The 26,078-nt window shown below is 42.1% G+C and overlaps 2 protein-coding genes across 3 annotated transcripts; one reads left to right on the top strand and one right to left on the bottom strand.

Annotated features, from left to right (window-relative positions):
- The first annotated feature begins 1,033 nt into the window (after positions 1 to 1,033).
- Positions 1,034 to 2,926, top strand: LOC139448773 (putative ankyrin repeat protein RF_0381). Its single transcript, XM_071230309.1, has one exon. It carries the CDS (start codon positions 1,034 to 1,036, stop codon positions 2,924 to 2,926), a length of 1,893 nt encoding a protein of 630 aa, XP_071086410.1.
- Positions 2,927 to 3,919: 993 nt separating this feature from the next.
- On the bottom strand, positions 3,920 to 22,482 carry LOC139447298 (protein O-mannosyl-transferase TMTC4-like). Of its 2 annotated transcripts, none has more exons than XM_071228593.1 (17): positions 22,403 to 22,482; positions 19,373 to 19,720; positions 18,345 to 18,564; positions 17,595 to 17,682; positions 17,046 to 17,158; positions 16,429 to 16,521; positions 14,983 to 15,147; positions 12,691 to 12,893; positions 12,028 to 12,208; positions 10,779 to 10,835; positions 8,931 to 9,002; positions 7,871 to 7,950; positions 7,355 to 7,462; positions 6,722 to 6,863; positions 6,072 to 6,186; positions 5,430 to 5,612; positions 3,920 to 5,086 (listed from the first exon to the last, which is right to left on the bottom strand). In XM_071228593.1, the coding sequence occupies exons 2-17, from the start codon at positions 19,678 to 19,680 to the stop codon at positions 4,950 to 4,952; spliced, it is 2,265 nt and encodes a 754-aa protein (XP_071084694.1). In that variant the 5' UTR covers positions 19,681 to 19,720; positions 22,403 to 22,482; the 3' UTR covers positions 3,920 to 4,949. The 2 variants fall into 2 exon arrangements, with proteins under 2 accessions (XP_071084694.1, XP_071084695.1); XM_071228594.1 differs by having other exon boundaries at positions 5,430 to 5,510.
- Positions 22,483 to 26,078: the final 3,596 nt, after the last annotated feature.

Raw genomic sequence — 26,078 nt, 5'->3', positions numbered from 1 at the left:
AGGTTTGTCAGCACCATACCCGTGCTCGTGGGTTTCACAGAAGTGGTAAACTTCTGAGACCTGCATCACTTCGGGTTTTCCTCCCACATTAAGCTGATACGCCGCGATATAACGTGAATACTGTTCAAAGCTGCGTTAAACCAAACTCACTCACTCACTATATTTAAAACGTCAACGCAACAGAATAACCTAACTCGATTATTCTGCGAAACAGATTCCATTGAGCGTAAAAGGCATAGAAAGGCCTTTCCTGGTTTGGTGCTTTTATTGCAATGAATGTATATGCCTTCAACGAGTGTCCTAAAAGCGTGAGTGAATGAGAGTGTACAACAGCCATCAGTTATGTAGGCATAGCATGAATAGAATAAAGTCCATGCATGTGTTTCTAATACATTATAAACGCCTGTCACCTATGAACAGTATTACACCTAGAATATCACAATTGTTTTATTCAGAGTGAGTGTGTATGGTTTTAAGCCGTTTTTAGCAATAGTCCTGCAATATCACGGCGGGGGTTACAAGAAGTGGGTTTCACATATTGCACCCATGTGGGGAATCGAACCCGGGCCTGTGAAGCGGACATGATAGAAACCTGCCATTTTATAGATTAGCTAAATATATTCCAAACTTAGCAGTTTACATGATATCGACAATAACTGTCGCTTTTATTTTCAGACATTAAATGTAGCTTAATATATCCAACATGTGATAGGCAGCAATGCATAATTATGTTGTTCTATTATACGATGTTTTTATGTCTTAATGTCGTGATAACTCCACTCACTCACTCACTCACTCAACCACCCACCCACCCACCCACTCACTCACTCACTCACTCCGACCGACCGACCGTCAGACCGTCAGACCGAACAACCCACTCACTCACTGTTGTCTTACAGTAAAAGAAAAGAAGCCGCACCTCCTGACACGGGCTAACAGCCAACTTATCAGTGCCAGTATCGATGGAGACCTGTCCCGAGTCCAATGCCTCTTGTCTATGGGCCTGGCAAACATCAACGCTATAGAGCTAAACATGAAGACATCAGTGATGTTTGCAGCAGAGAAAGCACACAAAGATGTGTTCGACTTACTTGTGAGGGAAGGCGCTGATCTGCTCCCCGTGGATAATGACGACAACTCGATTCTTCTCCTGGCCTGTGAAGGAGGAAACATAGATATAGTGCAGTATCTCCTCACACAGAACTTGACGGACATCAACAGTGCAAACCAAGACAAGCAAACGCCAGCAATGAAAGCAGCATTCAAGGGACACGAGGACATGTTTGGCCTACTTGTGGGAAAAGGGGCTGATCTGTCACTTACGGATTTAAACTATTCCAGCATATTACACCTAGCCTGCACAGGGGGAAATATCGAGATAGTTAACTATCTCCTAACAGAGGCACTTGTGGACACAAACAGTACAGACGAAAACAACTACACACCAGCAATAATTGCAGCCACCGCTGGACATAGAAACGTCTTTGACTTACTCGTGGTGAAAGGAGCTGACCTGACCATATTGGGTGATGACGATAACAGTGTTCTTCACGCCGCCAGTCGAGGAGGCAATATCGAAATAGTAAGGAATGTTCTCACGCGGAATATTGTGAACATAAACGCCAGAGGTATTGACGAGATGACACCGGTGTTAGAGGCAGCATTAAATGGACATGATGAAGTGTTTGACCTGCTTGTTGAGAAAGAAGCTGATCTGTTAATTGTGGCCCATTACGGTGACACCATCCTTCATGAGGCTTGTAGAGGAGGAAATGTCCAAATAGTGAAGTACGTTCTCAATCAGAACATTGTAGATGTCAACAGTAAAGGATACAATGGATTGACACCAGCAATGAAAGCAGCCGTTGGGGGACACAAGGCTGTGTTCTATTTACTTCTGGAGAAAAGACCTGATCTGTCCCCAACTGATGACGATGGCAACAACCTGCTCCACATGGCATGCGAAGGGGGAAATGTGGAGTTAGTTAAGTATGTCCTCGCGCTGAACAGTGTGGATATTAACAGCAGAACAGAGGATGGGAGAACGCCAGCAATGGTAGCAGCATCCAAGGGACACAAAGACATGTTAAAGCTGCTAGTGAACGAAGGAGCTGATCTGTCCCTCGTTAATAATGATGGTGAAGACGCTCTTCATATTTCCTTATTGTGTGAAAATATGGAGATGGTGAAATATATCCTAACACAAGACGTTGTCAACATCAACGGTGCAGAAAAGAATGGAATGACACCAGTGCTACTGGCAGCAGAGCATGGATGCATAGACTTATTTGATTTAGTGGTAAGTAAAGGAGCTGATCTTTCAAGTAGATATGTTGCAGGTAAAAGCATTCTTCAGTCGGCCTGTTTAGGAGGAAATGTGGACATAGTGGAGTATGTCCTGGCACAGGACAACGTGTTACAGGACATCAACAGAATAGGTTGGAACGGCTGGACACCAGTGATGTTTGCAGCATTCCAGGGTAACAAAGAAGTGTTCGATTTACTTGTGAAGAAAGGTGCTGATCTGGCACAAATAAATAACGATGGCAACACTATTCTTCATCTGGCTTGTGCACAAAATTGGAAGATAGTCAAATTCCTCCTTTCTCGCAACATTGTGGACATCAACAGTAGAGCGAGGAATGGTAGGACGCCATTGATGATGACAGCACTTTCTGGTAGTAAGACTGGATTTGAGTTGCTCACAAGGAAAGGAGCTAACCCATCACTAGTAGATAAAGACGGCAACAACATACTTCATCTTGCATGTATGAGAACACATGTTGACATTGTGAAATACATCGTTGTAAATGCGATTGTAGATCTAACCCTCAGAAATAAGAACGGATTAAATGCAACAATGGTAGCAAAGAAAGAAGAGAATGAAGTAGCGTATAATTTTTTACTGTCTCAAACCTCTATTTAGAGGCTAAACTATTTGATAGTGAGAAGTAAAGAAGTAAACTTCATCTATCCCCAAGAGAATGTGGCTGTGAACCGGGAGAGCTCCCTTGGCTCCTCCATACAAACGAACGTGTGTGTCTTGAAGCGACGACTGTACAACATGTATCATAATGAAGCCCACACCATTCCCTTTGGAATATTAAATGGTCCCCGACGTGTTACGTGGCGAATGTTGTTAATAAGCAAGGTAAATAAAAGCTGTAAACAAGGTTGGTCGATTGCAACAATCTCTGTGTTTCTAAGGCGCCGCAAGTCCATTCCTTCAAATCTATGATCGTGGGTTCGAATCCAACATTCGCGCTGGTGTCTCCCCGTCATCCGTGACCGAAGTGGTAAACCTCAAAGATGTGCATCACTTGGATCTTTCATCCAACATGAAGCTGACACGCCATGATGTAACTGAAATACTGTTCAAAGTGGCGTTACAATTCCTCTTACTCATTCACTATAGTGTCATCCTATACTATATTTCATATGACACACGCCCTGATTAGAAAGTGCAGTCATGTGTATCAGGTATCGGGTTTGCGGGGGATTTGAGAAAAGGGTTCCAACGGCTGTTCATGTTTCGTTTCCGCAGCATCATTCATAAATCCAGTATTTCTCCTTGAAACGTTTTATAATATATATACAGAGATTATTTAATATTTCTTTCCAGAGAAAAACATTGAATTTAGGTTCAAATGAGGGTTGGGATCGTTACCGGGGCATAATTCAGAAACGGTTTATCTTTCCTCGTGAAGCGAAAAATAGGCAAGTGTTGAACCGGGGGCTTTTGCTGTTCAAGAATGTGAGATTTATTTATATTATTGTTTTTCGAATTCAAAAAGTTGGACATAGGTTCAGAAATTGGGTTCGTTTCTGGTGTGTAGAATATTATTTTGTGAAACTAAATTATATCATCTTAATCAAATTTAGTAATATTGAAACAGAAAAACCAAAGCATTGCCAATGTAAGAGTTTATTGTGAAACGTACTCAGCTACTAGGTACTTTGAGATTGCTTGACATTTGGCGCTACTCTCTTCCATTCTGTCACGATATCCTTACCTTATAACCAGCAACATCCTCACATTATGAGTGAGTGAGTAACTATGATTTTACGCTGCTTTTAGCAATATTACAGCAATATCACGGCGGGGGACACCATAAATGTGCTTCACACATTGTACCTAGTCGCTGGTTAAAAGTAGTTCACGATGCCAGGATATTTCAGGATATTTCAGGTCAAACCAAACATAACTCCAAAGCTACTCGCTGGTTGAAAGTAGTTCACGATGCCAGGATATTTCAGGTCAAACAAAACATAATTCCAGAGCTACTCGCTGATTGAAAGTATTTCACAATGCCAAGATATTTCAGGTCAAAACAAATATAACTCCAAAGCTACTCGCTGGTTGAAAGTATTTCACAATACCAGGATATTTCAGGTCAAACCAAACATAACTCAAGAGCTATTCGCTGACAAAGACGTTCCTAACAGTAAACTCACAAGAACCATCAGTGTCAAAATTCACAGTTAACGTATTGGTAGTATACCTTGTGGGTGTCATCTTCGGTTACATAATCCATTTCAGTCTGTAGATGAGCTTGTTTGTGGATTGATTGTGTGAATATATTCCACGCGCGTCACTGATGCTACCTTGACTGGCCCTTCGTAGATGTGGGTCATCATTGCTATATTAGCTCAGTCTGGGGTAACCACGCAGGCGTCCATTCCAAGTTTTATCACACTTAAGTCCTGAGTGGTTGTTACACCGCTGAAGTCATGTACAGAAAAGAAATTTCGTTGTGACAGAATTTAGGTTACAGTACTTTTCGGGAGCCAGCCTTTTAGTATGTGCAGAAACAGTTTCCCATCGGTATATTGAGGCCACGCGTTACGTTATATCATCCAGCCTTTGGTTTCTTTGAATGCCAAGTAGCTGCCACTGAGTTTATAGTTTCTAACGAATATGAAATTGGTATCTGCACGTCAAATATTGCCTATACGTTGTTTCTTATTTTGGCTTGAATCAGTTGCAGGTTTTTAAGGTACGTCGCATCATTTGGGTTAAGTTGTACTGCCCGCGTAAAGGCTGCCTCGGCTTTCTCATTCTTTCCCCATCGATGATATAATACACCTGGGAATAAAATAAAGATTAAACACGCAAGACAGGACAATAGACTGGTGGAAGAATATTTATCTTTCATAACCTTAATCAACCGACGCGTTAAACTAAAGGTTTTGATAATACAATCACATTTAGGAGAGTACGACAATTCATCAACCTTACAAAAAAGTTATGAAATTGAGAGTGGGATTTTGAACATTTATAAATGGGAGTTAGAGTTATGTTAGAGCTTTCCACTGGATAGATTCATAACTCAATGCAAGAGGTCTATCAGTATCTTGAACAGCACAGAAAATATTTAGGACATCCTTTTCGCACAGGAAAAGATTTAACAACGACAATGCAATATTACCTAGATTTTGATGGAATCGGGCGCTGTATTCGTCGATCTCTATAGCAGCCAGGAAGAGGTCTTCACTCTCATTGTACTTATCTGCCATGATGTAAATATTGGCCACATGAAATATCAGATCTGCTTCTTTTGGGAGTGCCTTCAATGCTGTCTTACCAACCTCAATAGCATGGTCGTACTTCCCTGAAGGAGAGACAAGCATGCGGATTTCCAAACCATGTGTATACAAAATGTATAGAATATTCAAGAACGTAAATGTTCATAATAATATATCAAATAACCTACTATTATGCAATTTGGATAAATATAGATTTTTAGAGAATGTTTTCATAACGAAAAATGTTATTATATCACTGGAAGGTTATTTCAAACTTAAGAATAGTCTATTTTTTCCTTTTCTGTTCACATATAATTATGAAGATCAATATATGTGTTTAAACAGGTTTTCGAAATTAAATGATTTATGTCATCATCGTTGGATGGATGGAAGCTGTGCCTTGTTGCGTGTCGTCGTAATTGTCGTGTGAGTCGTTGCTCACAATATCGATCACTGGATTATCTGGTCCAGATTCCACTATTTACAGGCCGTAGTCATATTATTGGACTATTGCTGAGTGCGGATTTAAGCATAAACAAACTTACCCAGGTCATCAAGAAGCAGGATGGAGTTTTTCCAGGCTGACGTGTACTGGGGGTAAATATGTGTAGCATTCCCCCATGCACTGACCGCCTCTGTCGGCCGTCCCGTGTCTCGATACTAATAAAACATGAAGGTAACGACTATCATAACGAAGGTACTGAAGCTGACATTCCATGTAGGATCTCATAAAATTAATACTTTTAACACACGAATTCAAAACGTTACATTACGAGTATCATGGATAAGAATGTTACACAAAGGTAACGAAGGCAACATTATTTCTGTGGATGTCGCTGTGTGAAACTTTCGACAAGTGTACTATAACGAGAGAAACTAGAGGTGCAATGGCTATTAGAAATATACATGAACGTTCAACCAGTTTTGAATTTCTTCGGCGATGACAAATGCCCTCACAGGGGGCATTACCATTAATCCAAAGGTGTTCAGTCGACCATAAACTTGTCACAAATATATCGGCTACAACATTATCATTATGTTGGAGAATGCAAGAATCATCTCAAATCACAAGCTAACCTTTGTTGCTAGTACTCATTACCTTTTCCTAAAATAGTCTAAAGGCATTTCAGTAAATTTAAGGAGGTACAGACTGGGTGTGTTTACAAAATAAATGTATCTGTAGAGGAAAACAAACCAGGTTCCCAAGATTAAAGTAGCAGTCTGCGCATTTATTGTTTTGTCGAATAGCCTCAAGAAGGCTTTCCTCTGCCAGTTTATTCTTCTTCAGTTCTGCTCGAACCACGCCGAGGTTCATCAACGTTTCTGTGTTGACCGATCTGTCAATGTACGAAACGTTAAGTAAAGGCCTCTTTTTAAAATGCTCGACTCACATATATTTTCTTGGATACGATGTCAAAATAAACATAATACAACATCTAACGTCAACGCTAGACAATAATCTGCCGAAACCGATTCCACTGGGCGAAAAAGGCCAAACAGCTATGTAAATTATAAGAATGGATCACTGAAAATCAGTGATGACACCAGGTGTTCGCGAAAAGGGTGCGCATGTCCTGCCCCTATCGGTTGCAGCCGCCACTCACACACTGTGCATACAAAAGGAAGTTTTTGATTGTAACCTGACGCCGAAGACTCGATATACAAGAATAGGGCCTGATGCAAAATAATTTGAGCGAAAGAACGTGATACAAATTAATTTTAACGAAAGCGTGTAATGAAAAATATTTTTAAGGTCCTGACAGAAAATAATGTTAATGAAGGGACGAGGTAAAAAAAATGAGAGAGGGCGTGATGACAGATGCAGTACCCGATAGTGATAGATCTCTCCAGCAGCTGTTCGGCTTCAAGGATTTCGCCTTTACGTCTGAGGATGACGGCCAGGTTGAGCATTGCTGTGTTCTCTCGAGGATTCAACCTGTCGGGACACCGATCTTTCAATGACAATATACTAATGTTCCGGACAATGTAATCAGCCATATTCAAGAACATGTGTGTGACAATAACTCATACCTATTTGTAATTCAAAATGCAATGACTGTTGGTGTGTGTGCCGTTAGTAGTTGGACTTTGACGCAATGACACACTGTTATTATATTTACTCAAATATTTCGTAAATGCCCTTTGAAATTGCCAGAATGAGGAAGCCAAATTTGGACACGTATGATTCTTTCTATGATGACATCACATCTTCTCCAAATCATTAGGATTTTAGTATCAGTGCACGTGTTTAGTCCTCAATATTTATGTCGGAAGTATCTGGAAAGCAACAATACTTAATATGCTCATGAAAAAACTCTGACCAATTGAAAAAATGAGCACCTACTCGATAGTCTGTCTGTATTTTATCATGGCGTAGTCTGTATTGTTGACAGAATCATAATACAGGGCTTGTCCCAGCTGAATCTAAAATTACAAAAATATGGTTGTTTAACACTGCACACAAATAGAAGAGTTTAGACCAGATAAACCAGTGATAGATTAAGTATGCGACGTCCGACGTCAGTGTACGATCGCCGCTATCAGCCCCGTCACCTGACCACCCGATCCATTAAGATCGTTTCTTGCAACAAGCATAGGTTACCAGAGACCGATTCTAACAAGGAGGTCCCACTGTGTTGGGGCTACAGTATTGTATGACTACAGCAAAGTGTGATTTATAAAAAATTAAAAAAACATCGGTGGACATGTTCCTGATTAGATGAGTGCTTGATGGAGAAATTAGAGGACTCGTGAATAGATGAATTGGATTTTGAAACGTTTCATGGAACTTCGCATTCAGGGCCCAGAAGAGATTTATGAGGTGAGGTGAAATTGGGTTTAACGTCGCGTCCAAGAATATAGCGACGTGCATGCACGTGTGTGCCGATTTATAGTTCTAGCCCACTGAGATACCATGCCGCAGTTTAACATGAATACCCCACTCAGACACAGTATACTGACTCCGAGCCGAGAAGTCCTTGTTTCAACCCCTTAATGCCGAGCGACAGACAGGGTAACAACAAGTACCATCTTTTAACGTCTTTTTATATGACGCGGCCGGGGATTGAACCCCGCACCTTCCGCTTTCCGGGCGGACGCTCTACCACTTGACCACGGAAGCGGTCTTAGAGATTTATGAAAAAATAGAAGCTTATTCACTTGAATGACGATATGTTTCTTTTATAACATAGCATGCCAGTCAATGTGAAATACACGATAGATACAAATAAGGTATGGTTTTAACGACTTGGATTATATCTCGGATATATACATGCTATGATGTACACTGGATCAATGTCTTTCACATAAAATGTCAGCGTGTTATTCAGGACTGTTCATTCTGTTACAAGGTATGTTGTGATGGACTATAATAAAGACTTTAGAGGTAATGCTACCAGGCTTACCTTTGCATTGTTTGGGCAGACTCTATCTCCTGACGTGAACAAAACCAGCGGGACTCTCCATTCGTTACTTCTCTGGAAAGGAAAGCCCGTGTGTGTCTCTTACATGTGTGGGTAAGTGAGTGGGTGGGATGGATTTAACGCCGCTTTTAACAGCATTCTAGTAAAAGCAAGGCGTGTCAGCTTAATGTGGGAGGAAAACCCCAAGTGGTGCGGGTCTCAGACGTTAACCACTTCGGTGAAACCAAACCTACATGCAGGTTTCTGCACAGCATTGCGGCGCTTTAGACGACTGGGCAACCCGTGTCCCCACCAGCACGTAGGAGATGTCTGGATAGATAGAACATGGTGAAGGTTGGAGTTGAATGATAGGGAGATAGGGGCGTGGAAAGGGAAGTAGGTGTGGACGGTGGGATAGGTGTAGGGGAAATAGATTCGTACGGGTGGATGGAGCAGGGTTAGGGGTGAATGGATAGGGGGTAGGGAGGTAGGGGTGTACTGATAATGATTTGGATGAATGAATAGGTAGGGATGAATGAATAACGTGATATGTAGGGACATGTTACTGAGAAGGATTTGGAAGGACTGGGAGGTAGGAGTGAGTGAGTATGGTCTTAACCGATTTTAGCAATATTACAGCAATTTCACGGCGGGGGACACCAGAAATGGGTTTCACACATTGTACCCATGTCGGGAATCGAACCCGGGTCTTCGGCGTGACGAGCGAACGCTTTAACCACTAGGCTACCCGACCGCCCCTCACATGTTGGATATATTTAGCTACATTTAATGTCTGAAAATAACACAAGCAACAGAGTTATTGTCTGCCAAGTTTGGAATACACTCTAGCTAATCTATAAAATGTCAGGTTTCTATCAGACGGGTGTGCAGACACATGCGATGGCATGTCCCCTTCACAGAGCCCGGGTTCGATTCCCCACATTGGTGCAATATGTGAAACCCACTTCTGGTAACCCCCACCGTGATATTGCAGGACTATTTGCTAAAAACGGCTTAAAACCATACACACTCACTCTGAATAAAACAATTGTGATATTCTAGGTGTAATACTGTTCATAGGTGACAGGCGTTTATAATGTAATAGAAACACATGCATGGGCCTTATTCTATTCATGCTATGCCTACATAACTGATGGCTGTTGTACACTCTCATTCACTCACGCTTTTAGGACACTCGTTGAAGGCATATACATTCATTGCAATAAAAGCACCAAACCAGGAAAGGCGGACCTTTCTATGCCTTTTACGCTCAATGGAATCTGTTTCGCAGAATAATCGAGTTAGGTTATTCTGTTGCGTTGACGTTTTAAATATAGTGAGTGAGTGAGTTGGGTTTAACGACGCTTTGAACAGTATTCACGTTATATCGCGGCGTATCAGCTTAATGTGGGAGGAAAACCCGAAGTGATGCAGGTCTCAGACGGGTCTTCGGCGTGACGACCAACGCTTTAACCACTAGGCTACACCACCGCCCCTGAGGGAGGTAGGACTGGATGTACTGAGGACCTGATGGATAGGAAGATAGAGGTGAATGGGTAGTGAGACAGGTAGGGATAGGTGTACTTAGCAGGATTTCAATGGATAGTAGTAGGGAGGTAGCTATGTGAGATGTTGCTGTAGAACTGTATTGAAACAGGTGCTAGTAGTTACAGTGAGTGAGTGAGTTTGGTTTTACGCCGCTTTTAGCAATATTCCAGCATTATAACGGCTGGGGACACCAGAAATGGGCTTCACACATTGTACCCATGTCGGGAATCGAACCCGGGTCTTCGGCGTGACGAGCGAACGCTTAGTAGTTACAGACTTCGGCAGGAACTAATTCTCACCTACCTGAATTGACCGAAGAACAAACACAACTATGAGGAATGTGAAGCCAGCTGAGACAATCTGTAAAATAGACAGGGTCAAATATAACATGGGGACATTGGGGAAACACATACAGTTAGATTTACGTTGTTGTTCACTGGATATTACAGCATGCACTAGAATTGATCAAACTATTGATAGTACGACTTTCCTAAGGACTACTAATGAAAATATCCACGAAACAGTGTTGATGATGAATTCGATACAAGTTTAACCAATATTGACTATTACAGATTTAACGCTGTATATAACAGCGGTCGCATTCATTTGGAGACGCATTAATTTCACGATTTACAGTAGTATCGCACTTCTAGAAGACATTCGCCATGTCTATATTTTCGGTGGTATGCGTATCATGCAAACATAAATTGTCAATGCAAGAAAGACCCGTGTAGATCCGGGGAAGAATAGGTCTTCAGCAACCTATGCTTGCCGTAAAAGGCGACTGCGCATGTCGTAAGAGGCGACTAACGGGATCGGCTGGTCAGGCTCGTCGACGTAGTTCATGCATGTCATCGTATCTCAATTTCATGGATCGATGCTCATGGCATCAATCACTGGATTGTTTGGACCAGACTCGATTATTTAGAGGCCGCCGTCATATAGCTGGAACACACTGAGTGCGGCGTTAAACAACAAACAAACAATGCAAGAACATAAACACGCTAGACTTAGAGTATCCGCCGAAACAGATTCAATTGGCGTAAACCATTTCGAAGAAGTGGATATTTTGTCAATGACCACTGGTGTCCTCCATATGTACGCATGGAGTGAATGAGTGTGGTTTTACGGCGATTTTAACAATATTCAATAGTCCCATATAGTCATGGGAACCTACAGGAATACAGTAGAGTGAAGGGCCTGGTTAACCGGAGACGCCGTATGTACTCACAGTGGCTATTCGCCATGTGGCGAAGAAGCAATATCCAGCCCTTTCACTCAGTGTCTGATTTAAGTACTTCTATAATAATGCACTATGGAAATTTCGTCTCAATATCTGTAACCAACTGAACTATGTTCTTAGGACAAATCAGAACAGCGGTGAACTGATATTATTTGTATCCAAATGGTTTGTTGGTCCTTCGAAAGTGTGCTAACATTTCACATCAGAGATACCTCTCAAGGGTGTTTTGTTTGTTGTTTAACGCCGCACTTATTATTCGAGTCTCTTTCAAGTATGAAATAAACAGCATGAGTGTACATATAAATTCACCTGTCTTGCAGTGGAATGAAATTTGTAACATATCTGCCTTGCCCCGAGCACCACCAACATACAGAAGCCAGCACAGGACAGGTACAGGATCCTCTCTGCGATCACGAAGCCCACACGGAAAAACAGGTTGCTGGCTGGCAGGAAGGGAACTCCCAACACTGCCAGGGACGTTATCAGGATCCTGGACAGAGACACATTTACAATATGGAATCTTAAAAAACAGACGAACTAGGCGTAAATATCGAAATGTCAGTGTATCAAAAAAAAAAAAAACGTTCAGTGATTCGGTGTGCACTCGAAAATGCATTCTCAGCTCTCTTGGGAGTATAAAAACCTAAGTAACCGTTTTTAAAGAAGGTTTTAATTTATGCTACAATGCCCCTTTCACTGCTTGTGGAATAGATGCATTCCGAAAATTTTCGGAATGCATCTATTCAAAATGTACTTTTTGTTTTCATGTGGGGCTGTACGGAAGTCCGAGAAGGTCTAAAGATGGGCGAACACAATCTGTCAGTGATTAATGTCGCCTGATTTGAGACCCGTGCGCCGTGAGCAGTAGCACGTGCCGCCAGCATATGCGTGATTGATATTTACACGACAAACAAACAACAACCCGAATGCAACTTGTATACAGTAACCCCTAAGTCTATGAGGACAACTCACCGGCGATTACGTGTAAGATCACCATTCCAACAACGGAATATCAAGGCACCAAAGACAATCCAGAGAGCTATGTCTGCCAGTATTCTGGGATCAGCCAATGAGGTGATGACAGGTATACAACCCATCGACCAATCACAACACAGCCACCATGGATTCAACAGCAACCATGTGTTGATTGCGTAGAGGTAGTTGTAGTTTAAAACCTAAAACCGTAAAAAGGTAGTTTTAAAATATGCCACGAGCTGATCATACATACTTGCTTATGCAAGCCTTCCCAAAATTTCATTTGATATATGTTCAGAGGTAATAAAATGAAATCATACGAATAGTTATCACAGTTTTCCAGTCAGCGTTATTCATAGCTTTATACGGGAATATGACCAGAGTGAGTGAGCATGGTTTTACGCCGCTTTTAGCAATATTTCAGCAATGCCACGGCTTCACACACTGTACCCGTGTCGGGAATCGAACCCGGGTCTGCAGCGTGACGAGCGAACGCTTTAACCACCACTGGGCTACCCGACCGCCCCGTATATATGACCAGAGCTACTGCAGGGCAAGTGTTACTCCCCGTCCCTTAATGACAACTAGATGGCACGTGATAGTCTTTGGCAGAGGAGTTTCCCTCCCCGTCACTTAATGACAACTAGATGGCACGTGATAGTCTTTGGCAGAGGAGTTTCCCTCCCCGTCACTTAATGACAACTAGATGGCACGTGATAGTCTTTGGCAGAGGAGTTTCACTCCCCGTCACTTAATGACAACTAGATGGCACGTGATAGTCTTTGGCAGAGGAGTTTCACTCCCCATCACTTAATGACAACTAGATGGCACGTGATAGTCTTTGGCAGAGGAGTTTCACTCCCCATCATTTAATGACAACTAGATGGCACGTGATAGTCTTTGGCAGAGGAGTTTCACTCCCCATCACTTAATGACAACTAGATGGCACGTGATAGTCTTTGGCAGAGGAGTTTCACTCCCCATCACTTAATGACAACTAGACGGCACGTGATAGTCTTTGGCAGAGGAGTTTCACTCCCCATCACTTAATGACAACTAGATGGCACGTGATAGTCTTTGGCAGAGGAGTTTCCCTCCCCATCACTTAATGACAACTAGATGGCACGTGATAGTCTTTGGCAGAGGAGTTTCACTCCCCATCACTTAATGACAACTAGATGGCACGTGATAGTCTTTGGCAGAGGAGTTTCACTCCCCGTCACTTAATGACAACTAGATGGCACGTGATAGTCTTTGGCAGAGGAGTTTCACTCCCCGTCACTTAATGATAACTAGATGGTACGTGATAGTCTTTGGCAGAGGAGTTTCACTCCACGTTACTTAATGACAACTAGATGGCACGTGATAGTCTTTGGCAGAGGAGTTTCCCTCCCCATCACTTAATGACAACTAGATGGTACGTGATAGTCTTTGGCAGAGGAGTTTCACTCCCCGTCACTTAATGACAACTAGATGGCACGTGATAGTCTTTGGCAGAGGAGTTTCACTCCCCGTCACTTAATGACAACTAGATGGCACGTGATAGTCTTTGGCAGAGGAGTTTCACTCCCCGTCACTTAATGACAACTAGATGGCACGTGATAGTCTTTGGCAGAGGAGTTTCACTCCCCGTCACTTAATGACAACTAGATGGCACGTGATAGTCTTTGGCAGAGGAGTTTCACTCCACGTCACTTCATGACAACTAGATGGCACGTGATAGTCTTTGGCAGAGGAGTTTCACTCCCCGTCACTTAATGACAACTAGATGGCACGTGATAGTCTTTGGCAGAGGAGTTTCACTCCCCATCACTTAATGACAACTAGATGGCACGTGATAGTCTTTGGCAGAGGAGTTTTACTCCCCGTCACTTAATGACAACTGCAGGGCACGTGATAGTCTTTGACAGAGGAGTGTCACTCCCCGTCACTGAATGACAACTGCAGGGCACATGATGGTCATTGGCAGAGGAGTTTCACTCCCCGTCACTTAATGATACCTAGGGGCCACGTGATAGTCTTTGGCAGAGGAGGGATACTCCAGGTCACTTAATGACAACTGCAGGGCACGTAAGAATTGTTTGGCATATGAGGTCATGAAAGCAATATGTATGGGAGTGTCATGGAAAAAGAATTTAAGATTCTCATGCACAGTTATATCATTGTCCATTGCGTCACGTTCATACGATTTACGCCTTTACAGGGAACACGAAACACAGGAAACATGAAACATTTGGGGACAGTTTAAAACTATGAGCTTAAAACCTATTTTCTGCTGACTATACTCACTCTAAATATTGTGCCATTGACAAAAGAATGTGGGTTAGCATCCACTTCGAATACAGGAGGTGTTGATCCCATGACCTGCAGTCGGATGCTGAGGAGAGACACGCCGGTAATGAACAGGATGAGGTGGCGCTGGAGGAGACCATTAACCCATGGAGGTCGGTTAAACTGGAACATAAAGGAAAGACAACCATTAACCCATGGAGGTCGGTTAAACTGGAACATAAAGGAAAGACAACCATTAACCCATGGAGGTCGGTTAAACTGGAACATAAAGGAAAGACATAAAACAATATCGTACATGCTGCTCCGCTCTTAATACCCGGGAGGCACGAGTGGCCCAGGCGTCTTAGGCGTTGCGATTCGCTGTGCAGAGTTGCGTCCCTTGGGCACGCCAGACACCTATGATTGTGAGTTTGAATCCCGGTTTGCCCCGATAATGTTTCTAGGTTTGTCAGCACCATACCTGTGCTCGTGGGTTTCACCGATGTGGTAAACGTCTGAGACCTGCATCACTTCGGGCTTTCCTCCCACATTAAGCTGACACGCCGTGATATAACTGGAATACTGTTAAAAGCGAACTCACCAAATCACTTAATATCCGACATCTTCTGACTGATAATTGATAGCTACATTGTAAGCTTTGCCCCTTTATGAGGGTTTACTGAGGTCGGATGCTGATGTAGAACATGCCTTCAGAATCTCCGCCATGGTGCTTATCACAGAATATCGTGGACATGATTATACCTCCTTGGTCCGATACCCTTGAATACAGAATGTGTTTTGAATGTATATTGTTAAGAGTTATGAGACGACGTTACTGCCGGTGCTTCTGTGTCTAAAAACAGTAGCACATTCTTTTTAAACCTTTCCGACCTCACCTAACGGGAATTACGTTGATTCGTATCTGTCCAGATCGTGGTTACACAAGGATACAAACAAATAGACTCCCAATACTCAATACAAAACAAGTAAACAATCTAACAAAGCGCCGACATAATCCTACACATTCAAACATAATCAAACACAGTCAAACACAACCAGAGACAATCCGGCACAATCCATACAAAATAAGATGTCAACGACAGAGAATAATGTCTCTATCTGCCCAAACGGACTCCACTGGGCGCAAATTGCAAAATTGTGAGTGAGTTGTGTTTAACGCCGCTTTGAACATTATTCCAGTCATATCATGGCGTGTCAGCTTAATGTGGGAGGAAAGCCCGAAGTGATGCAGGTCTCATACGCTTACCACTTGGGCGAAACCCACGAGCACGGATATGGTGCTGACAAACCTAGAAACATAATTGGGGCGAACCGGGATTCGAACCCACAATCATAGGTTTCACTCACTCACTCACTCACTCACTCACTCACTCACTCACTCACTCACTCACTCACTCATTATATCAGAGTTTGGTATGTTAAGTTTCGTTATGATTTACTCACCTTCTTTAAAGAGTCCTTTGCCTTCTTGAGTCCGAGCCACTGGAATGGGTCGACTTCACACACAACGACGATGTCAAACACGCTACAGATGCCCTGCATATACACCGGGTCCATACTCACTATACTATTAATCACCATAAAACAAACTCGGATAATGTGTATCAAGCTGAATAGATACAAAGAGAGTTTCTATGGAAACTGAGCTGTGTCGAATTATAAAAGAAATTGAGCAGTCGCTGTCATTGAATAGCATTAATGGAGTGTCTATCTGCCCAAATATATGTGAAGAGAATTATATTATATAATACATAAAGTAATCACGTCAGCGAGTATACAGAGTGGCAACACGAGTCGTGTGCTAGAGTGCTACTTTTCATTTATGAGAGAATCATGTAAGATGCATTCTGATGCAGACGGTAGTGTTCGGGGTGACGGGACTGAAATAAATATGGCTCACATAAAAACGATGTACAATGGCACCGACTTACTATGACAGTGATGCCCTGCTCCTTATAGAAGGTGGACACGACACACAGACACATACTGGCCAGTACAGACACTAGGGAGAAGGACGCGGGACGGTAACTGACCAGGGATGAAACACTGAATACACTTACTATGACAGTGATGCCCTGCTCCTTACAGAAGGTGGACACGACACACAGACACATACTGGCCAGTAGAGACACCAGGGAGAAGGACGCGGGACGGTAACTCGCCAGGGATGAAGCTGTAAAACAGCAATAAGATCCATGATATTAGAGAAACCAGTGAGTGAGTGAGTGAGTGAGTGAGTGAGTGAGTGAGTGAGTGAGTGAGTGGGTTGGTGGGTGGGTGGGTGGTTGAGTGGTTGAGTGAGTGAGTGAGTGAGTGAGTGACTGACTGACTGACTGAATGAGTGACAGCTGTAATTGGCTTCATGCAATATATCCACGCATGGAGTGGACGCCGGGGCTTGACGTGCCTGCCCGTTAATCACATTGTTAACACACAACCTCTTCCCAGAGATGAAACCGCAGGAACATTATAACATCTACGATAGACATCAACGAGAAGAGTCTCCAGGTACACATAGCCACAGTAGTCATACCTTCTACACCCAGTTCACAGAAGATATTTGAAACCAACTTGTATGCTAGGGTAGGAATGTAGCTATAGAGACTTACGTGAGAGGCAGGCCCTGGCATACATCAGGAATGAAAGGAGGAAGGTCAAGGCACACAGCAGATCAGCCCGACCCACGACCCCTGCTACCTGTGACAAGTGGGTATTAAAGAGACACATATTTAGTATGTGGTAATAGAAGACAACGTGAATGAATAAATTAACTTTGAGCGTCCTGGTGGTCCGAGATTCGAACCCACAATCATAGGTTTCTGGCGTTCCCAATGGACGCAACTCTTAGACGACTGGGCCACCCGTGCCCCCACAAAACATTGAGGAAAAGATTAATTGTCTTTACCCCTTGAAAGAATCGTGTGTACATTCATGTCCTGTTCTGATATGCATATCCTTCAAATCAAGTCAAATCAAATTGTAAAATGTATACGGCCTTGCCAGTTCAATCCAACTGGTCCATTGATTTTATTGTTTTCAAAGCGGACCTTATCAACGCATTGTCGCAAAGAGACGTGAGAAGAAGACTTTAGAATTAAATTTACTGAACTGATGTGTATTCTTGTGATCGGAAAAATGCACATTTTGCTACATTTTCTTCGTAACAAGACAACGGGTCATGAATGCAGTTACTGTAACATCCGAATTACGATGAATTACGGAAGGTATGTCCTTCGTGAAGTATTGTTGAAAGTCAATCGCCAAGACTTGAGACTTTTAATTCACCCAGGATAGTAATTCCTACTTCCTTGTTGTTTGTTTGGTATTCCCCCGATACACAAGCATTAAGATTAACTCACACTCTCGGTGTGAATGGGATGCACAGCAAACAACACAGCACACAGGAGAGCAGCTCGGGGCGAGGCAAACACCGGCCTGGCAGATTCCTGGTCCACCTGGTAACCAGACATGAGGACAGAGAATACTGCCAGGAAGATGACCGACACCAAGCCGTGCAGGACGATGTTGACAACGTGGAAGCCTTCAGGGTGCAGAGATCCTGACCATGCGTAGTTCCATCTGCAATGGAGAAGACAAAGATGTTATTCTGGCAAATATCACCTGGCGTGAAATGTTACTTTTATTAACTTGAGAACATCACGTCTACAAGCAATAACATTAGCATTTAATGTACTGCTGGGATTTTTTGACAAAATGCATATATTCTTGGAAATGTTCTCAGGTTTAACTTCGCTGGACCAGCTGGGTGTGAAATAGTATTTGTTACGGCTCCTTTCAGATAATAATATGTGTCTTTGTAGCAGTATCTCACACCACTCCGTGTTTGATCAAAACAACAGTATAAACATGGCGACTATCCAAAGACTGTAGGGTCACTGGCACGATCAACATAAATTGGTCAAACCAACATGAAACAGGAATTATGTAAGTGAAACATAATGGGTCAGTTATAGTGAGTGAGTGAGTTTGGTTTAACGCCGCTTTTAACAGTATTCCAGTTATATAACAGCGTGTCAGCTTAATGTGGGAGGAAAGCCCGAAGTGATGCAGGTCTCAGAGGTTTACCACTTCGGTGAAACCCACGAGCACGGGTATGGTGCTGACAAACCTAGAAACATAATCGGGCGAACCGGGATTCGAACCAATAATCATAGGTTTCTGGCGTACCCAAGGGACGCAACTCTGCACAGCGAACCACAGTTGCTGATAATAATGAACTTCCTCACCTGTACGTCATATCATTTCCACAGCTATTTTGCCCCTCACCCCAAATGGAATATGTTTCGGTAGGATGGTTATTCTCTTGCACTGACAATTTATATCTACGTTACCAACCACAGTTGCTGATAATGATGAACTTCCTCACCTGTACGTCATGACAGTGAGGGGCCTGTAAGATTTGTGGCTTCTATTGCCCAGCGTGTTCCCCCAGAAGTCGTGAGCAAACAGGGTAGAGAGTGGTGTCCCGGGAAGCAAGTCTTTGTTATGTTTGACGGCCACGCTGTCATCAAGAACAAACTCCCCATCATAACTGTTCGCGAAACACAGTAGCGCCAGACAGAAGACGAGGACAGATGCCACAGAGAAGCTGAGTTTGGGTACAGGCAGCACATCATCCCACTCTGGTTGCTGGGAGCTGCTCATGTTAGTCTTGAGGAATCTTGGCCTGGACATCGCAGCGCTTACTGGGATGACTGATGACTGATATATAATCCTGGGGAGGAGAGATTGCGTGTAATACTAGTAGATGGTAGACGTGTTTTATATTTAAATAAGAGCACTTTCACTAGGGTAGTGAGTATGTGAGTCCATTTTTGCATTCTCTCTTTAACGACATATTCAACAAAGGTATATATCCGTCAATTTGGTCAAAATCTATCATTGTTCCTCTATTTAAGAAGGGTGATACAAGCGATCCTGATAAGTATAGAGCAATGCCATTTACAAGTATTTTAGGTAAAGTTTTTGCTATAGTTTTAAACAAGCGTTTAACGCTCTGGTCTAATGTTTATGATAAAATTCCAGAAAATCAGGCAGGCTTCAGACGATCATATTCACCTATCGACCATATTTTTACACTTTATTCTATTGTACAAAAATATTTTGGATGCCGGAAACGAAAACTGTATGTTGCATTTGTGGACTTCAAAAAAGCTTTTGATAGCGTTAATCGTTGTAAACTTTGGGATTGTTTGAGAAAAACGGGCGTTGGGGGTAAAATGTAAAAAATGTTAAAATCTATATATGCAAATGTCAAATCATGAGTTCGTCACAAAAATGGTGTCACTGATTACTTTGATTGCCCTATCGGTGTGAAACAAGGCTGCATTTTAAGCCCTCTCCTTTTCTTTTTCTTTATCAACGAATTGTCCCTTGAAATCCAACAAAACGGAAAACACGGTGTCCAACTTTATCCAGATATGTATGAATTGCTAATATTACTTTTCGCAGACGATGTTATACTAATTTCTGATACTGTTAATGGGCTTCAAACACAAATAGACATATTGTTTCAGTATACCATCTCCTGGAAACTGACTGTTAATACAGATAAATCGAAAATTGTTGTTTTTAGAAAGGGGGGTCCTCTTGCATCCAGGGAAAAATGGTATATAAATGGGCAACAAATTAATGTTGAAAAAACTTATAAATACCTTGGTGTCATTTTTCCTTTTAATCTGAAACTAAATCACCTCGTCAACGATCTTGCGCTACGAGCTAAGAGAGCCCTCATTACTTTATTTGTTGTTCTTGATAAACTCGGTGTGTCTTCTCCGTCTGTTTTCTTCAAACTTTTTGATTCTCAAGTTAAACCAATTCTGTTACATGGTTCAGAGATTTGGGGTCTCGAAAAATATCACATCTTGGAAAAAAAACACTTAACTGCTTGTAAACGATTCTTAAATGTTGGCAAATCTACCCCATATTGTATGGTGTATGGTGAATGTGGAAGACATCCCTTATATATCTGTTCTTATGTACGCGGTCTAAAATATTGGTTAAAGATTATAGAAATGTCACCTGATCGTATTCCACGTAAATGTTATGAAATGCTGAAATACCGCGACAACGTTGGTTATATAACATCACTAAAATCAGACAACTTTTTTCTCTTCATGGATTTGGATATGTTTGGATTTACCAAGGTGTTGGAGATAAGACAGCATTTCTTAGTGTATTTATACAAGTTGCATCTGATATGTTTATCCAAGAATGGAGAGCTACATTGGAAAATAGTTCAAGATACGACCTTTATAAAACATTTAAATCCTACTTATCTCCAGAACAGTACTTAACAGAAATAACAAACCGAAAACTTAGAGCGTGTTTTACACGTTTAAGATTAGGTTTGAACAATTTAGTATGTAATACGGGTCTTTTTTTCTCAGTTTAAAAAAATATGCGTTTTTGTCCTTTTTGCCCCCACATTCATTGAAAACGAATACCATTCTATGCTTATCTGTCCATGTTATGAATCGCTCAGAACAAAATATTTCCAAGGTTTACCCCAAAACATCAATACACTAATCAAGCTCCTCCGTTTTGATGAAATATCTAACGAGCAACAAAAGAATACTTTCCTATACATTAATTATGGTTTACGACATCGCAACCGTCTTTGTACAAATGACGTTTAATTATTCTTTAGGTTATTTGCCTTCATTAATCAAATGCTTTTATCTCTTCTTGTTGTGTTGTGTTGCGACTTATTTTTCACAAAATTGTACACGTGCACTACTCTGTGCATATAAGTCTGTATGTTTATACTTGTACATGTACAAAATTGTATGTATATAATGTTACTGTATGTATATGGGCCTATGGCCAGAATACAATAAATGATGATGATGATGAGTCACTATTACAGCAATATAACGGCGAAGGAAGCCAGAAATAGGCTTCTCGCATAGTATTGTGTGTTTTGTTTGTTTGTTATTTTGCGCCGCACTCAGCTATATTCCAGCTGTATCACCGCGGCCTGTTAATAATCGAGTCTGTATCAGATTGACATCATGAGCATCGATCCACGCATTTGGGATGCGATATCGTGCATCAACCAAGTCAGCGAGCCTCACCAAGCGATCTCGTTTGTCGCCTCTTACAACAAGCATAGCCGCCTTTTACGGCAAGCTTTTTTGCTGAAGACATTATATTGCCCGGATCTTCACTAGTCTTACACATAGTACCAACTGTACACTTACTAAAGTACGAAAGCCTAATGGTGCCACTCTGGTACCATTTTTGTTTAATCGAATTTTCTCGCTATTTCTATTATTTATAGAAACAACGGGAAATTTCGATTTGACAAAACATTATGTTACTAAAGTGGCTCCAGTAGGCTTTCGTACTAAAGAAAAATGTAAATATTACACATTTATATGAGTATTTCACTTACTGGCTATTCCATGCTTCACCAGGTCCTGTTTGTGCCGTGAATGTATTTTAGGAACGCTTGATATTCAGTGGCGTATTCATTGACCCGACAGTCGAAGGGGCCGTTGTGGTGACACGTGTATCATATCGACTACACAAGTCAGACTGCACAAATCAATTTTGCTTGTGACAAACAATTTCAACACGTTTAGTAGTGTGCATTACAGACACTGGTCCCTGTATAATAAATCCTAAACTAAACAGAGGTGGTGACTGAAGTGCTACATTGTGCTTGTATGCATAACAAACAATCTCCCAGCTCGTGTATTGCAACAAACCATGGAGATTGTGTACATGTACACGACAAACAATCTTCCAGCTCGTGTATTGCAACAAACCATGGAGATTGTGTACATGTACACGACAAACAATCTTCCAGCTCGTGTATTGCAACAAACCATGGAGATTGTGTACATGTACACGACAAACAATCTTCCAGCTCGTGTATTGCAACAAACCATGGAGATTGTGTACATGTACACGACAAACAATCTCCCAGCTCGTGTATTGCAACAAACCATGGAGATTGTGTACATGTACACGACAAACAATCTTCCAGCTCGTGTATTGCAACAAACCATGGAGATTGTGTACATGTACACGACAAACAATCTTCCAGCTCGTGTATTGCAACAAACCATGGAGACTGTATACACGACAAACAATCTACCATCCCTTGTATTGCAACAAACCATGGAGATTGTATACACGACAAACAATCTTCCAGCTCGTGTATTGCAACAAACCATGGAGATTGTGTACATGTACACGACAAACAGTCTACCATCCCTTGTATTGCAACAAACCATGGCGATTGTATACACGACAAACAATCTACCAGCTCGTGTATTGCAACAAACCATGGAGACTGTGTACATGTACATGACGAACAATCTACCAGCTCGTGTATTGCAACAAACCATGGAGACCGTGTACATGTACACGACAAACAATCTACCATGCAGCTCCTTTTATTGCAACAAGCTAATCCACAATTTGATTAGGAACAAATGATATGAGTTAATGTTAACCAGGTAAGTAGCTGTTGTTATGTATATATAGTTTAAGCAGAGTGTTCCCAGCCGAGAGACTCCGGCTGTTTTTCAGATCAATTGGCAGCCACGCGTGTTTCAGGTTAAATGTAGCCGCAGTTAACGTGGAGAACCTGCAGCGCCTGATTTCTCCACTGTGTTGAGAGTTGAACAGAACAGATGCCGTTTAGTGCTGTAGCGTGGTATTGATAACGTCGATATACGGTGGCTGTTACATCAATACAGCATTGTTCACAACGCGTCCCTACACCGCGACCGTGTCCGCGACTTTTTAGTAGGTTTTTGACACCGGAGGACTACAAACCAAGAGATTGCAGGTCCGTATCCCGCCGAGGATTATAAATAAATATGACTAATTATCGAATTAAAGTATTTCTCTTATATGTTAAGCTGACAATGAAACTATATCTGATTACTCCGACAGACCCTTAACGGGGTTTTTTTAGGTATAACCGGCACCCCAATTAATCCAACAATACTACAGGGGACACGGGTGGCCCAGTCGTCTAAGGCGCCGCGATTCGATGTGCAGAGGTGCGTCCCAGAAACCTATGATCGTGGGTTCGAATCCCGGTTCGCTCCGACTATGTTTTTAGGTTTGTCAGCGCCATACCGTGCTCGTGGGTTTCACCGAAGTGGTAAACGTCTGAGATCTGCATCACTTCGGGCTTTCCTCACACATTAAGCTGACACGCCATGATATGACTGGAATAATGTTCAAAGCGGCGTTAAACACAATTCACTCACTCACTCCCAATAATAACTCTAAAATAGTGTTCAGCCGTATTGCAATGACGGTGTTATATCAAGGCATGTCCGTATGGTGTGGGATGAAAGACCGGCGGGCTGCTGGCCCCAGGCCTTTACGAGTTTTGTGAAATCCACACACACGGGTATGCTGCTGAAAAAACTAGAATCAAAATCAGAGGAAAAGTTTGGATTCGAATCCACGACTATATATTTCTGGAACGCCCAAGGACGCAACTCTGCACAGCGAATTGCGGTTCTGAAGACCAATTCTAACCAGGGTCTTCATAGGTCCAAATGCTCATGTAATCGCTAGCTTTTCGTCTACTATTTAGCACAAGACAATATTGGTAGCAATTTTGCACACATAGAGACACATTATGTCACATGTACGGAATGATATACAAAAATATGTGGAAAAATATGAATTTGCTTTCATTTTGTGATCATAAACATCGCAAGCCCTGACTTTCATGCTTTCTGACTTTTTTACACTATAAATGACCTTACCACATCGACTTTTCACAATGTGAAAATCAATTCTAAAGTATAAGGTTTATCAATTATGCAAAACGGCTACACATCTCGAACACTTTAAGTCAGTTGAAAGATGGGAAACACTGAGTTGTGAGATTACAGCAAAGAAGTAGTTATATTGTGACAACATCCAGGCAACATTGTGTAAACGTGTATTGTGTATTTTGAATCATTTTGGTACGTTATAATTCGCATTTTTGTGAAGATATGTATTTATTTTGAGTTGATTTTTCGTCATCATATGTTCGACTTCAGAAACACTGAAACCAGTGAAAAAAGGGGCTTGACAGATTGTGTTGATATATATTTCAGCACGAATAACACAGACATTTTAAATAATAATATGTATCTTCCCAAATAATTTGCTCGAATCGTTCTTTCCATCCAGTACATCCGTGAAGATCCGGGGTAGAATGGGTCTTCAGCAACTCATGCTTATCATAAAAGATGATTAATATCATGAGCATCGAACCACGCAATTTGTTTGTTTTGTTTGTTTGTTGTTTAACGCCGCGCTCAGCAATATTCCAGTTAAATGACGGCGGTCTGTACATAATCGAATCTGGACCAGACAATCCAGCGATTGACATCATGAGCATCGATCCACGCAATCTGGATCGATGACATGCATAAACCAAGTCAGCGAGCCTGACCACCTGATCCCGTTAGTCGCCTCTTACGACAAGCATGGGTTGCTGAAGACCTATTCTACCCCGGATCTTCACCGGCACCTACCGTATTAATAAGTGTGCGTGTTCGTTTCAATGCAGAACACCGATTCTGTTTGCTGCATCAAATAAATTGTGTTTTTTCCTAAGCGGCTTTCTTAAGACACAAATCAATTAGGCAACAATTGACTGTATGGAAGATGAAGCCACTCCTGGTCTTCCTGCTGCTACAGGCGTACTCTGGACGTATCTTTGCTGAAAGAAGACGTGTTTCGTTCAGGAGTTGCCCGTTCACAAGAACAAACAGTGACGTTGTGACAACCAAGCGAGCCAGAAGCAGGATCGAGTGCTCGGTGATCTGCCTGAACGACCCGGAATGTCTCTCAGCCTCCTACTGCAAGATTCCAGGCTACACGTGTCAGCTGAGTCGGTTTTACACAGGGGGAAATTGTTCAGGGATTGCAACTACTACTGACTGTAGCCAAACGGCAATAGTAAGTAACTGGCTGGTTTGTTGGTTTGTTGTTTAACGCCGCACACAGCAATATTCCAGCTATGTGACGGCGGTCTGTAAATAATCGAGTCTGGACCAGACAATCCAGTGATTGATATCATGAGCATGGATCCACGCAAT

This window comes from Haliotis cracherodii, unplaced genomic scaffold (genome assembly GCF_022045235.1).
Source record: "Haliotis cracherodii isolate W230 unplaced genomic scaffold, xgHalCrac1.p SCAF_7, whole genome shotgun sequence".
Taxonomy (NCBI): Eukaryota; Metazoa; Mollusca; class Gastropoda; order Lepetellida; family Haliotidae; genus Haliotis; species Haliotis cracherodii.
Note: the sequence above shows the minus strand (reverse complement) of the source record. Positions and strands in the feature narration are given on the sequence as shown.